We start from the raw sequence: 14,452 nt of genomic DNA, 5'->3' as shown, positions 1-14,452 counted from the left end.
GGGGGAGCAATCCTCTTGGCGCTGACGCTTCTCGGATGCCAAGTCTCTTGACGCCCCGGAGCTCCTGGTACCGTGTGTCGAAGGAGAATTATGATGGTGCTTCTTCGCCTTCGCTCGATGCCCGTCATCGAGACTCCTCGGTAACGATGAGGACGTGGAATCCTCACGTCTCCTCGGGGCCAGGTCCGACGAAGGTCAGTCCCGGGGGGCTTGCATAACAGGAGGCCTCGAGGCAGGTGGAGACCTACTCGATGCCTCACTGCTCCCAGCGCGAGTTGGTCTCTCAGAGCCATTACCTTTCTTCCCGACGTCGATGCTCCTGTCTATGTCGATGCCGCAACCTCGGTACTGATGTTGAAGGACTGGACTGAGCCGCAAAAAGGTTTTCTCGTTGGGCTTCTCGAGACGCTTGGGTCCGTTTTTTCATACGAAAGACACAGACTACAAGCAGCTGGGCTATGGTCGGGCCCAAGGCACTGGATACACCAGGCGTGGGTATCGGTACCTGAGATAGTCCGGTTGCACCGCGTACAACACTTGAAGCCGCTGGGTGTCTTCGATAACATGGAAGGAAAAATGGCTTCGGCAAAATCAAACGATGCGATTGTGCTGTTGAAAAGAAAAAAAAAAAAAGGGCACAAAGAAAGGAAAGAGCCCGGCCGTGCGGCCTGAAACTCGGTTGGTCGAAAAAAGAAAGAAAACATAAAAAGAATGAAGGAAAAAGAAGAAAAGAAAACATGAACTAGTCATCACGACTCTCTTTCCTGGGCCAAAAATGAAGAGCTGAAACGCTGTCTCTCCGCCGCAGACAAGAAAAAACTGAGGAAGCACGCTCACGTGATTGCCGGGAAGTCGTCCGCACATGCGCAGTGTGTGCGATTTGCACGCTAGAAGACTCTAGCAAAACTTGTTTTTATTTTGCTGGCAAAATGCCGATTCCTGGGCCGACGTGGACGTCGACCCACATGTGAGAACAAGCAGCCTGCTTGTCCTCGGAGAAAAACATTTAACTTGTGGCTTGCTAGCACAAACTTTAACAACCCCCTTCCCCCTTCAGTGAAACATGCAAATTACAAAGGGCCATACTGGTGCTGCCGACGTAATGCCTCCTGGCTTGAGTTGGTGCTCCCCCCGTATGAGAAATTCCGAGCTCTTGCTAGCTCCCGCTGAAGTTCCTCCTGGTGTGCTTTTCTCATAGCTTCAATGGCTGCAAAAAAGATTAGAGAAAGACTAGCAATCAAAATAAATGTACACTTGTGTCTTTAAAATGAGGGGATAAACATTTTATAAGTTAGTTCATAAAGCAGTCCAGGGAAGTAACAGACATCAGGTAAGGAGTGGCTCTCAGCCCACACCTGCAGCTGTTGCTGCTGTCTCCTCTGCTAGCAGTTCCTCTTTCTCTTGCTTCAGTCTCTCCAGCTCCCGTTGGTGATGCCGCTGTAGCTCCATCATTGCCTGCTGATGGGAAGATTCCATCTCTACAAGGCTACGTTCACACGCCTCCTGAGAATAAAACACAATTAAATAGGACAGTTGGAATGGACAGAAAGGTTAATTACTATCTCGGAAGACTGCATCCAGAGTTGAGGACAGGTTAAACAGTGAGTTTGTCTCCTGAACTTCTACAATCTTCCAAGAATTCTCAGCTATAAAGTGGTATTAGTGATACGAAAAGCAATTTCCTCAATAGCTTTAGATGAAAGAAGATTAATGACCGAGATCATAGTTGGGCTAGGCAGCTAGTTTAGAGCAGCTTTTCCCCTTGCGCCTTTCTTCAGAAATGCCCTAGCAGAGAAGGTTTCTTGGACATTCATAAAGAACATAAGGTATCTGTATACAATGGCATACATGAATCTCTCATGCATACTCACTGAGATATAAAAAAACAGAATGGTTGGAGAACCCAATGGGCTGATTTGGGAACCAACAATTTAGAGTTTTTCCAGTAGGAATCAGGGTTATCAATCACTTTCGTGTAGCTGTTCTTCAAAAACAAGAATTCTAATAGAATGTCACGAAATGTCTAGCCACCCACCTGGGGCTACCCCGTGGTCACTCAGAGGGTCTATCCCCAGCACAGCTCAGGTCAGATGTGCTAGCATCTGCAGCTTGTGGCTGTACACTAGAACTCTCCTCCCACTGACTGGGTTCCAAACGCCTCTGGGCGAGTCTTCCGTTCTCAAATTATCCCCAGTGATTCCTAGGTTATAGGGGCCACACACTTCCAGTGGTCCCACAGTTCCCAGAAAGCACCCACAGACCAACAAACAAACCACTAGGATTCTTAGTCAGTCCAGACAAGCAGAGGCAATAAACTAAAAATGTTTATAGTAATGAAAAATTGGAACAATGAGCAAAACAATAACATGTAACTGAAATATGGATCAATTATAACACTCCCTAAACATTTGTATACTACCTAAATAGTAGCATCTGGGGAGATCAGGACATATAGCTGCTCACAAGTTATCAAGTTCACAGGGCCTTGGGAAAGAGATCTCTCTTTTCTCCCTGGCTAAGAGTGGGGAAAAAACCAGTGAATGCTAGCTGAATTTTGAGCTCCTGGGCCAATCAGAGCCCAGAACAAGAAGTTTTAAAAGTAGCTGGCCACATCACTGCAGGTTACCTCTTACCTGTGTTAACTAAAGAAAGAATAGTCAGTTCTCTAACAGTTTTTAAAAAACATGCACCACCTACTGGTCAAACTAGAGAAATACACTTCAAGAAATAATTAACACAGTTTTACAGGTTTAAAACCCACTGTTGTCACAAAATGCTACTATCTACCCAACAACTGCCTAATAAAAGGCCAAATTAAAATAAGAAAACCTGTAGGACAAGAACAAATTCTATGATTTTTTTTCTTTATGCTCTTTGCCTGTACAACCTCAAAATCAGTGTGAAAACAACCACATAAGAGTCCTCTTTTATGGAACTAAACAGCAGCAGTGCTGGACTGACATCCTGTGATTTTAGAACTGTTGGTGGGATAAACAGTGCAGAAGATCAGAAAGCAGAACCACAGAAGCTAAGCATTTTAACTCGCCCATTACAGGAACTGAACTAGGACTCCAAGGAAAGAGGAAGTCACACTGATGGCACATGAGCACGGACCCTTCAGCAATACAAGAGGCAATTTGTGCTGGAGCATTCATGCCACTAGTAGTTGGGGGGGCGTTATCATGGGTTGAAGATGTACTAACCCCAAGGAGATGCCTCTGCTGCAGGGCAGACTACTACTATTAGTTATAATTTCTATAGCGCTACAAGGCATACGCCGCGCTGTACACCATATACAAAAAAGACAGTCCCTGCTCAAAGAGCTTACAATCTAGACTGTGGGAGAATCTCCTGAAGTCACTGTAGTGATGGGAGTTAACAGAGCTGCCTAAGGTGGGTGGAGGAGTCTAGCCTGAGGGGCAAGGTAGAGACAAATAAGAGTGCTGAGCACTGTTACAGCAGGGTCTTTGGTTGCCCTGCCCCCACCAAAACCCTGAGCACTGAAGGGGTGTGGACCCTGGTCACTGCTGGCTCAATGTATCCTCTGCTGAAGATAGGAGATTCTTAGCCATTACCAAAAGCAGGGAACTGTAAGAGGAGGAGGGAGGAGTGCCTGGCGGGAAAAGATGCTCCAGGTGGGAGAGCAGCCGGCACAAAGGTGCCCCACTCCCAGCAGGACTTTGCCAAGCAATGAGTAAGACTACTGGTCTGGGATGGACATTGAACAGAGTTTAACTGGATGGATGTGACTGTTTAATACTTCCATTTTTTCCCCTTTCCGTGTTCAAATTATACATACCATTTTTTATGAAGTAACTGATTGTACTAAGTGTTCTCTGGACTATTAGAGTTTGAAGTTCATCAGGTATGACTGCTTGATTTAAAATATTGATCATTCAGAGAGCAAGGTGGTAATACCTTCTGGCCCACTGGGATTAACCTGGCCCCAGACTATGAGCTATTTCAACTGGACTTGTATTCTTGTGAACCCCGGTCAGAGTGCCTACACAGAAGAGCTTAGCTCACACTCTGGAGTGGGACCAGGGTGTGAAGAAACTATGTGTTTTAAGCCTGTAAAATGTATTGGATTTTTTCCTGTCTTAATTATGTCTGAAATGTATTCCTCTAGTTTGGCCAGCAGATGGCGCATGTTTATTCTTAAAGCTGTTAGAGGACTGACTTCTCTTTCTTTTATTTGGCACACAGATAATAGGAAGTGCCTGAAGTGATGCAACCAGTTTTTATTTGAAACTTGACTGTTCTGGGCTCTGATTGGCCTAGAATTTTGAAATTACTCAGCAGTGGCTAGCTAGCTATTGTTTCAGTCTTAGCCTGGAAGAAGAGGGAGACAGATCTCTTTGCTAAGGCTCTGTGAACAATTATATGTCCCGATCGTCCCAGGTACTATTTAGACAGCATATAGATGTTTGGTTAGTTTTCTAATTGATCCATTTTTCAATTACTTGTTACTGTTTGCTATTTGCACATTTTTGTCCACTGTTCAATATTTTTATGAGAATAACACATTTGTTTGTTCGTTCTAGACTGATAACGAATCCTGGTGGTTTGTGTGTTGGGTCTGTGAGTGCTTTCTGGGAACTGTGGGACCACTGGAAGCACTGGCTCAAATAACCTAGAAATCACTGGGGATAAATGGAAAGCGGTAGGCTCGCCCAGAGGCAGCTGTGACCCAGTCGGTGAGAGGTAGGTGCTAGTGTAGAGCACAAGCGGCAGATGCAGGCGGACCTCAGCTGTGCTGGGGAAAGACCCTTTAAGTGGCCATGAGGTAACCCCAGATCAGTGGCTACATGTTTCGTGACACAGGGTTACATGCACAAGGGATGCAGGAAGAAATTCCAGAAAAAAACACTGATACTGTGCACTGTGATTTAAGAGTTGGGAGCCAGGGTGGAGGTGCATGCCGAAACGATGGCGAGTACGCTCACTTGAGCGGACAATTTCCAGATTAAGTATGATCTGCTCCTTAAGGTCGACAACCTGGAGAAAAGTGGGAAATGAAAACATTTCAGATTTCAGGGTGTGCTCAAAATGGCTGGCAAATAGGATGTCGGCAAATTAGTACAAATACTGTGCAATCAGATCTTAGGTGGCACAGGAGACATGCCCTGAAAGATCTGGATCGAGAGCAATGCACTTTGGATCAGTGTCCCCTCCCCCACAAAATTGGCCGAGAGACATCATCCGGTTTGCCAAATTCACGGTAAAGGAGTGGATTTACCAGCAAGTGCACCAAATGGGTGTGCTGCACTTTCAAGTCTCTGAAGCGTGTGCATCAGGATTTATCCTGGCCAACTAGTAATATACAATGAAATGAAACCAATCTTTAAGGTTCTTGTAAAGGAGACTACTACTACTACTATTTAACATTTCTAGAGCGCTAAAAAGTGTACGCAGCGCTGTACAAACACAGAAGAAAGACAGTCCCTACGATGCCTTATCTCTGGATTTTTGCCTGGTCTTTGGCCTTCGTTTATGCTAATAAAACAAATCTAGTGAAGACAGTTAAAAAGGTCTGGAAGAGTTTGCAGGATGCTGCCAAATTTTCTCTTCCATCTCTGCCTGCTGCTGCACCTAGGACCTGAGCAAAACTCCAATGGTGGCACTGGGTCCCTGATAAGTCCAAGAAACCTCAGCATGGAACATTGGAGAGCTGGTCAAGAGCTCTAATGGCTCCAAACTGGGTTTTGCTACATTTCTGCTTCACAGTTTTGTACATGTGAATGTATTTTCTTGTACAACGACTTTGTTTGAGAGTCTAATTACAGGATAATTAGTATGCTTACTACAAGGTATTTGCTGTTGTGTGCAAGTGCGGGTTGGGGGAGGGGGGGATGAGGCAGTGGGTTAGGACCTTGGGTACCTCGCTGTGTGGCCTTAGATACAACTCACATGCATGAACCTATTTTTCTAATAGGGTGGGGGGGGGGGGGGGGGAGTTGTTTAATCACTTACTGTCTGATTTGATGCTTCATATGTCCTGGATAAGGTGATTGTCTGGGAGGGAGGGGGAACTAGCTTTCACTGGCTATGTCCTTATTTTCAGTTTTCTTTTACATTACCTATTTATGTGGGTTGATCTTAACGTTCTGACATGGAATGTAAAAGGCCTCAACTCTCCTAGAAAGAGACGGTTTTACAAGAGCTAAGGGTCCCTTCGTCCTTTAGAAGTGATGTTGCAAGAGACACACTTTACATCAGGATATGAGTATCTGCTCCAGGATGCACAGTTTTCAAAGATATTGTTTGCTTCAGATGTTACTGTGGCTGAAAAAAAAAAAAGGAGTTGCACTTCTATTACGCTATACTTTATCTGCTCCAGTTGAGCAGATGAAGCATGATCCTGAGGGCTGCTCTCTCTTGTTCATGTTAAACAGGGTGAGTTTGATGTTACTTCTGCTACCATATATGCTCCAAATGCTGGACAGGCTGCTTTAAAAAAACAAAAAAAACAAAAAGATAATGCAGCTGTTATCTACTTTTGTATGAGTAAACTAATTTTAGGAAGAGGAAAAAAGATTTTAAAAAGCTGGTTGTTCTCCTGTGTGGAGTCTCTTTTCTATTTTACAATGGCATCCCTTTCTACATTGATGTTTTATTATTTTGTACACTGTTTTTGATCCATTAGCCGGAAAAGGCAGTATTAGAAATATAAAATAAACATGCCCGCCTGAAGTTTGACCAGGATCATACTAGGGTTTCTACAGGGCAGGATAAACACACACTAGAGTGCTTCAACATCTTAATTTAGAAGTGGTAGATGCTTGCAGATTAGCCAATACATTATATGCACATTCCCATGGGTCATACTCTAGCACTGACTATGATTTGTAGATGCCAATTATCTTACAGCTGATTTTGTAACAAACTGGCACGTATTGTTTTCTTAAACTCCGCTGAAGAGAAAACAAAAATCAAAGAAATAAAGCAAGCCGCCGCCGACAGAGGCGGACACAGAGATGCCCTGCTCGTTCACTTTGTTTTTGGTTTTTTAAAATTTAATTTATTTTTTGGCGGCTGCCTCTTCCAAAGCCTAAAACACTCTTCCCTTGAAGAGTTTAAGGCTGACTAATAACCTGCAGGAAAATTAAGCAAAGCAGGGATACCAAGGGAGGTGGGGGGAGGGACCCAGCCAGCCGAGTGTGACACCCCTGAGGCTTAGGAAGACCCCCACAGATCTCAGCCTCCAGACACTACAAGAGACACCAGGGCACAGAATAAAACTCAAGACACTCTCTACCCCAGAATAAAATATCCTAAATATATTTATAAACCCAGAAGAAAAGAAAATAGAGAGAGAGAGAGAGAGACTGAAAGGGCTCACCACCTTGCACCTACAGAAAATGGATCTAGTTCCAGTTAACCAGGTCTCTTATTGGCTCTCTCGAGTCAGAGTTTTTAGTCACCACCTGTCGGAAGACGTGCACAACCATCAGTTGCATTCTGGGCCGGTCCGGAGGGATGCTAAGGAAACGCATCATTGCTGTTTCTGATCACACTCCTACTTGGGTTGAGCTACTTGACATTGGGGGAGAGCCTTGACCAGGTACTGGTCTCTTAATGATATCCTGAGGGACGAGTCCTTGATTCAAGCTTATAAGACATGCTGAAGGACTCATTGATAACCTTGACTCTGGACAATCTCTTGGGGTGATTTGGAATGCCCTTAAAGCAGTATCCAGGTGCTTTTTCATTAAAGCAGCTATGTAGCGAAAGAATATGGAAGTGGCCCTAATTAAAGAGTGTACGTTGTGCACTGGCTCTACAGAGCAGCAACATAAACTTACTAGTTCAGAGACTACTGTCAGAGAATTACATGTGCCTAGGATGCAGTTAGTTAGTATATAAAGTAGCCTATGCTTGTGCACATTTGAAACATCAGGCTTATGAGAAATAAAATTAGGTTATTAGCCTTGTGATTATGTAAGCTTCAGGCCGACAAAAGCATTTTTAAAATTCAAGACATGGCGGGCTCTTTACCAACTCATTCTACACAGACACAGGATAGGTTTAAGGAGTACTATAATCAAGTATACTGCTAACTCTGTGATGGATTCTTATCTAACCGAGCTAGTTCCTCCAATGTTGACCCTTGAGCAATGTGCCCTTCTGGATAGCAAAACAATCAAGGAACAGTCCATGCTATTAGATCACTTCCCAACCTTAAGACACCAAGATGGCTTTACATGAGAATTTTACAAGACCTTTAATTCTGACCTTGCTCTGTTACAGATTTCTTAAATGCGACCTGTATGGGTGCCCCCTTACCGGCCACTATAATGGAGACTTAGATTGCAGTGATCTCTAAACCACAGAAAGATTTCAGGGCTTAATAGTGGTTAAAATCCTAGCTAAAGTTTTGGCTAATAGGCTCACTGCAGTCCTGATCTTAGTACACCCTGATCAGGTGGGCTTAGAACTGTTAACTTAATTGGGATAGCCTGCTCTACAAAGATACTGATGTGGTCTTCTTGAAATAGATGCTGAGAAGGCCTTTGACAGTCTTCACTGGCCCTTTATGGATTGTTTTGTCAACATTTGGCTTAGGTCCTTACTTTAGAGACTGGATCAAAACCCTCTTTGCTTCCCTAAGCCTGTGAGTGAATTAATTTGGGGGGGGGGGGGGGGGTGGAATCCCAACTGTTTAAGTAGAGGGACATGACAGGGTTGCTCCCTGTTCCCTCTGCATTTTCCATTAATGATGAGCCCTTAACAGCCACAATAAGGGCCAGCTCCGATATCCATGTGCTGTGAGCAGGGGCGTATCTGGAATCCGGCGGTAGGGGGGGCCAGAGCCAGAGAGGGGGGGCACATTTTTGCCTCCCTCCCCCCCCCCCGCCGCCGCCGCCTCTCTCCACCCCCTCCCCGCCGTCAACCCTCCCCCGCTGCTTACTTTTGCTGGCGCTGAGGTCCCGACCCGCAATCTCCGTTTTTCGTCTTCCTCCGTGGCCATGCTTCCAGGAAGTAACGCTGCAGTGCTGATTCGTTGACTCCAGTTCGACGTCTGACGTCAGACGCCGAACTGGATTCAACGAATCAGCACTGCAGCGTTACTTCCTGGAAGCATGGCCACGGAGGAAGACGAAAAACGGAGATTGCGGGTCGGACCTCGGCGCCAGCAAGAGTAAGCAGCGGGGGAGGGTTGACGGCGGGGAGGGGGGCCAGGGCGAAATCTGCGGGGGCCCAGGCCCCTGTGGCCCCACGCAGATACGCCCCTGGCTGTGAGTAGGCAACAGAGTATAAAACTGTATTCTTTGCAGATGACATTCTCCTGCCCCTTACCAATCCTATCTCCATACCAAACTTGTTTAGAGTGTTGCATCAGTTTGCTAGTGTACCAGGTTTTAAAGTTAATATGAACAAATCTGAGGCCTACAATGTCACTTGATAGCACTCTTAAATAAATGTCTGTCATGAAATGCCTAGCCATCCGTCTGGGGTTAACCCGCGGCCATTTAGAGGGTCTATCCCCAGTACAGCTCAGGTCTGCCTGCACCTGCTGCTTGTGCTCTACATTAGCACCCTCCTCCCAACGACTGGGTCACAACTACCTCTTGGTGAGTCTCCCGCTCTAAAATTCCCAGTGATTTCTAGGTTACTGGAAGACACACTCCCAGTGATTCCTCAGTTCCCAGAAAGCAACCACAGAACCAACACACAAACCACTAGGATTCTTTATCAGTCTAGACAAACAAGGCGAACAATTATGTTTATTCTCTTAAAACTATTGAAAAGTGGAACAAAATAGTGCAATTAGCAAACAATAACAGGTAAGTGAAATATGGATCAATAATAATATTAGCTAGACATTTGCTTACTTCTTAGAAAGGGCATACAGACTTCTCCCAGGCTGAAACTGAAGAAACAGCCAGCATCTGCTAGGTAATTTCAAACTCCAAGACAATCAGAGCCCAGAACAGTCCAGTTTCAAATAAAAACTGGTTACATCACTACAGGCACTTCCTATTATGTGTGCTGACTGAAGTCAGTCCTCGTAACAGCTTTAAGAACAAACATGCACCATCTGTTGGCCAAACTTGAGAAATACTCATCAGAATTAGAGAGGAAAATATTCAATTTACAGGCTTAACATACACTGTTTCTTCACAGTCTTCAAGAGATCTTTTAACTGTAAATGGGTAGAAAACAAAATCAAATACTTTTTTTTTTTTTTTTTTTTTTGGGGGGGGGGGGGGGGGGTCTATATAACAACTACATATTCTTGTTTGTTTCAAGATAATTACTCAGTTTTGCTGTGGGAATTGAAGTAAGATCTTGATCATTGGGATCACTGCCCTCTCATGGTTTGGCCGCATAACAGTAAAAATTCAATCTTACCTCGACACTCATACTTATTCCAAGTTTTGCCTATTTCAATACCAAGGGCTTTCATTTTGTACCTCCAGAAACAGATTATTTAATTTATATGGAATAAAAATTGTCCAAGTAACTGACACAATGCTTCCAGTAATGGGCTCTGCCCTTCCGATTGCAAATAGCCTGCGGCTTTTAGGAGTGCACCTGGACTCACACCTCCAGTTGGCCAATCACGTGCACTTGGTTTCCAGAAAAATGTTTCACGCCATGTGGAGGCTCCGGTGCATAAGATACTTCCTTACCAGAGATATGTTCCGTACACTTGTCCACTGGTTCGCGTCCTCTCCCAGCTGGATTATTGCAGTGGAATTTATGCGGGCTGCCAGGCCTCACTGTTAAAAAGTTCCAAACAGTTCACAACATTGCTGCGAGACTCATCCTAAGAGAACGATGCTTTGCGCATGCCGAACCCTTGCTCTTCAAACTCCATTGGCTGTCTGTACAGGAGCGCATTGCCTTTAAGCTTTGCTCCCTAACCCATAAAATCATCTATGGGGTTGCCCAGGATTACATGCTCCCCTTGATCGACCTTCCGCCTAGGAATGCCAATCCTGCTGCTAAGTCCTATATCTCCATCTACACGTCCCGAATTGTAAGGGTGTCAAGTACAAGAAGATCTTCACCTCATCCTTCCGCTATTGGAGTCCTAAACACTGGAATGCTCTCCCGCAACACCTTAAAACTCAAGCGGACCATACCCTCTTCAAGAAGTTGATAAAGACCTACTTCTTTGCTAAGACTTACTCTCCACTTTACACCGCTGATTGATGCACCCCCCTGCCCCTTACCCTGCTTAGATTTCGCACTGTTAGATACCCCTGACCCTTACCCTGCTTGGTTTCGCACTGTTAGATACTGATCCCCCTTGTTTGCTCCTTGTATACTTTTCTAAGTTTCCAAATTTGTAATTTTAGTTAACTTTCTGTAAGCCACATTGTGCCTGCATGAGTGGGAAAATATGGGATATAAGCGAACCATAAATAATAAATAAATAAATAATAAATGACCCAGACTGCCTCAAAGCATTCTGTTAAGAGATAGGAAAATGAGGCCTGGGTGTTCCTAACCAGCCCTTTATCATCAAGCAGCTCAGACACATGCAACCATAAAATAGTTTCAAGCACACCCTCATAAGTTGTGGATTGTGCTGAAACAGAACCAGATAGGTCAGTTTAACATCCCTGTTGTGGTTGCCTCCCAGGTATACGGAGCTTGCTCGTGAAATCTGCCCAACTTCTCATTATACCCTTGCAGATCCCAAATCACACAGGCAAAGATCATGATTTCCATTTGTCCCAATTTTCTCTGATTGAAAACAATCCTCTTTTTTCAGCAGGGAGTGCTCTGTGAATTTTTAGGGGCTGGAGGTTCACCCAACTACATGGGGACAAATATTCAATACAGATTTGCTACCCTTTGAAGACCTGGGTTCATGATTATTAGTTACTGTCACATGATCACTATGCCTACCTGCAGTTAGTTCATTTTTAGACCTCCAAGACAATTAAATCCAAAGGACCAGATATTCAGCTGGTAGCAATCAGTATTTTGCTGACAGCCACTGGCGTTAAACCTGGAAATTCAATGCTGGGCCATGTCTAGGCTCTGGCATTGAATTTCTACGTATAAGGAGCCAACTAAAACATAGCGGGTTGAGTGCAATATTCAACACTTAACCAGCTACGAAGAACCACAAAGATAGGACTGCTTTATGTGGAACACCCCCAAAATAGCAGGTTTCAGCTTGAGCATTAACCAGGCATTTCCAGCAGCACTATCCAGTTAAGTGCCACTGAAAATGTCCAGTTTGCCCTAAGAGGCTCCTGGCTGTTTTAAATCATTTTGAATATTGGGCCCAAAGTTACTAGAGAAAATACTTTTTTGGAGGACCTTTATCCACAAATTAAAATGGGAAAATGAATTGGACACCAGATACACAGAAACAGAGAAAAATGAAGGCAGATCAAGACCATATGGTCTATCCAGACTGTCCATCCATGCCATCTACTCTCCGTATCACTCCCTTAAAGAGATCCTATGTATGTCTCAAGCTTTCTTAAATTCAGATATAGTTTTTGTCTCTACGTCCTCAACTGGGAGACAGTTCCACAAATTCAGCACCCTTTCCATGAAGTAGTATTTCTTCAGGTTACTTCTGAGCCTGTCCCCTTTCACAGTCATCCTATGCCCTGCCCCTTCCTTTCAATTGAGACTTACCTCCTATGCATTTATGCCATGTAGGTATTCAAACATTTCTATCATATCTCCCCTCGTCCATCTTTCTTCCAAAGAATAGATCTTGAGATCTTTAAGTCTGTCCCCATACTCTTTATGATAAAGACCACTGATCATTTTAGTAGCTGCTCCTCTTGTTTATATTTGAAGATGCAGTCTCCAGAATTGTACACAATATTCTAAATGAGGTCTCACTCAAGTCTTACAGGGGACAGTGGGAGGCAGAGACCTACAGTGCTATGGATAATGCATACATAGTAGATCAAACAGATTTGGAGGTAAGTTTCAAAAACCTTTAATGAAAAAATGTAACCAGAGCCCAACGTGGCCACATTTTGCATATGTTGTTGCCTCAGGGGCAGCTGTTACAGATAACACTAAACGCATATTTAAGATAAAAGCAAGTCATAATACACAATAAAATCGTAACATAAGATCATATCTAACCCTCCACTACCCCAGATGCAAAGGCCTGAAATACAAATCATCTTACGCCTCTTCTCATTCATAGGCACCCAACTCTGGAACTCATTGCCAACAGACCTGAAACTAATGAACTATCACCTAAACTTCAGGAAAAACCTAAAAACAAACCTTTTCAGTAAGTCCCTTCCTTCTACGTTGTCATAACCTCTCAACCATGACAAAATTACACGAAACAACCTCAAATGAAAAACTACGAAGCACTGCTCACTCCCGCAAATGCCACCCATTCTTCCCATCCGTCATGTAGATGCATTCTATGCTACTAATGATCATTTAAGACTGAAATTTTGTAGCCGTCTCTCTTGTACTATGTAAACCACATTGAACCTACCTAAGGATGGGAAAATGTGGGATACAAACGCAATAAATAAATAAACTAATAATATACATAAAAACATGGTGTACACCAATATGCATCATATGCAAAATATTTTCATGCATGTGTAACACTTCCATATTCAAAGCTTGGCTTAGCAATACATGCAAACTTTTCATAGTGTACATTAAAAGAATGTTGACAACTACTTTAAAAATGTAATACACACAGCTATACAAGCATAGATCTTTCAAGAATACAGCCAGATAGAGGTGACAAACATAAGTATGTAGATACTAGACACGGATGCAATAGACACAATAACAAATGTCTTCACAGTGTCTTACTAGAGCAGTGTGCTTCTTTGTAAAGGATCTAATACAGTGAATTTGATCAAGTAGATGATGGCACCTACCTAGAGGGAATCAAATCACACTTGCGCAGGTTCTGCTTCTAGTTTTACCAACCAAAGCAACTTAACTTCATGTGCAAGCTCATGAGAGCTGCTAAAAAGGTCAAAGGTTCTATCTGAATAAGAAAATTTATCGTAATTTTTTTCAAAACGACCCGATTTTTAAGTCTTCATAAAAATGCACGAACAATGTGTCATTTGAAAGCACTTGTATCTTCCCTTCTCAAGTCACTAAAAAACGCCACTGGAAACATGATGAAAATGCTTAATTCCATACATTCCAGCTGCCATTTTATATGTTCCAATGACATCACCAGAAACTAACACAGAGAAAGACAGCAGTGCGAGTAAAAAATCCCACATACCCAAAGAAGAAATTTTTAATTTGTTACATTTGTACCCCACATTTTCCCACCTATTTGCAGGTTCAATGTAGCTTACATAAGAAATTAGATCTTACCTGCTAATTTGCTTTTCTCGAGTCTCTCAAGACCATTACCGACAAGTGGATAATATGCACTCCTACCAGCAGGAGACAGAATTATTGAGCAGTGCTTCTGTATAAGGGACTGTGCAATCCTGACCTGCTCAGTATTTTGAATGGCCAA

The 14,452-nt window shown here is 43.6% G+C and overlaps 1 protein-coding gene across 3 annotated transcripts in view; it reads right to left on the bottom strand.

Annotated features, from left to right (window-relative positions):
* TRIOBP (TRIO and F-actin binding protein) overlaps positions 1-14,452 on the bottom strand; it is a 199,991-nt gene that overhangs the window by 37,805 nt on the left and 147,734 nt on the right. For all 3 annotated transcript variants that reach the window (XM_030207982.1, XM_030207974.1, XM_030207993.1), the window contains exons 8-9: positions 1,356-1,503; positions 1,087-1,207 (exon numbers count right to left, since the gene is read on the bottom strand). In XM_030207982.1, the coding sequence (XP_030063842.1) occupies positions 1,087-1,207; positions 1,356-1,503 (269 nt within the window). The remainder of the gene's footprint in view (positions 1-1,086; positions 1,208-1,355; positions 1,504-14,452) is intronic.

Source organism: Microcaecilia unicolor, chromosome 1 (genome assembly GCF_901765095.1).
Source record: "Microcaecilia unicolor chromosome 1, aMicUni1.1, whole genome shotgun sequence".
In the NCBI taxonomy this organism is placed as follows: Eukaryota; Metazoa; Chordata; class Amphibia; order Gymnophiona; family Siphonopidae; genus Microcaecilia; species Microcaecilia unicolor.
Note: the sequence above shows the minus strand (reverse complement) of the source record. Positions and strands in the feature narration are given on the sequence as shown.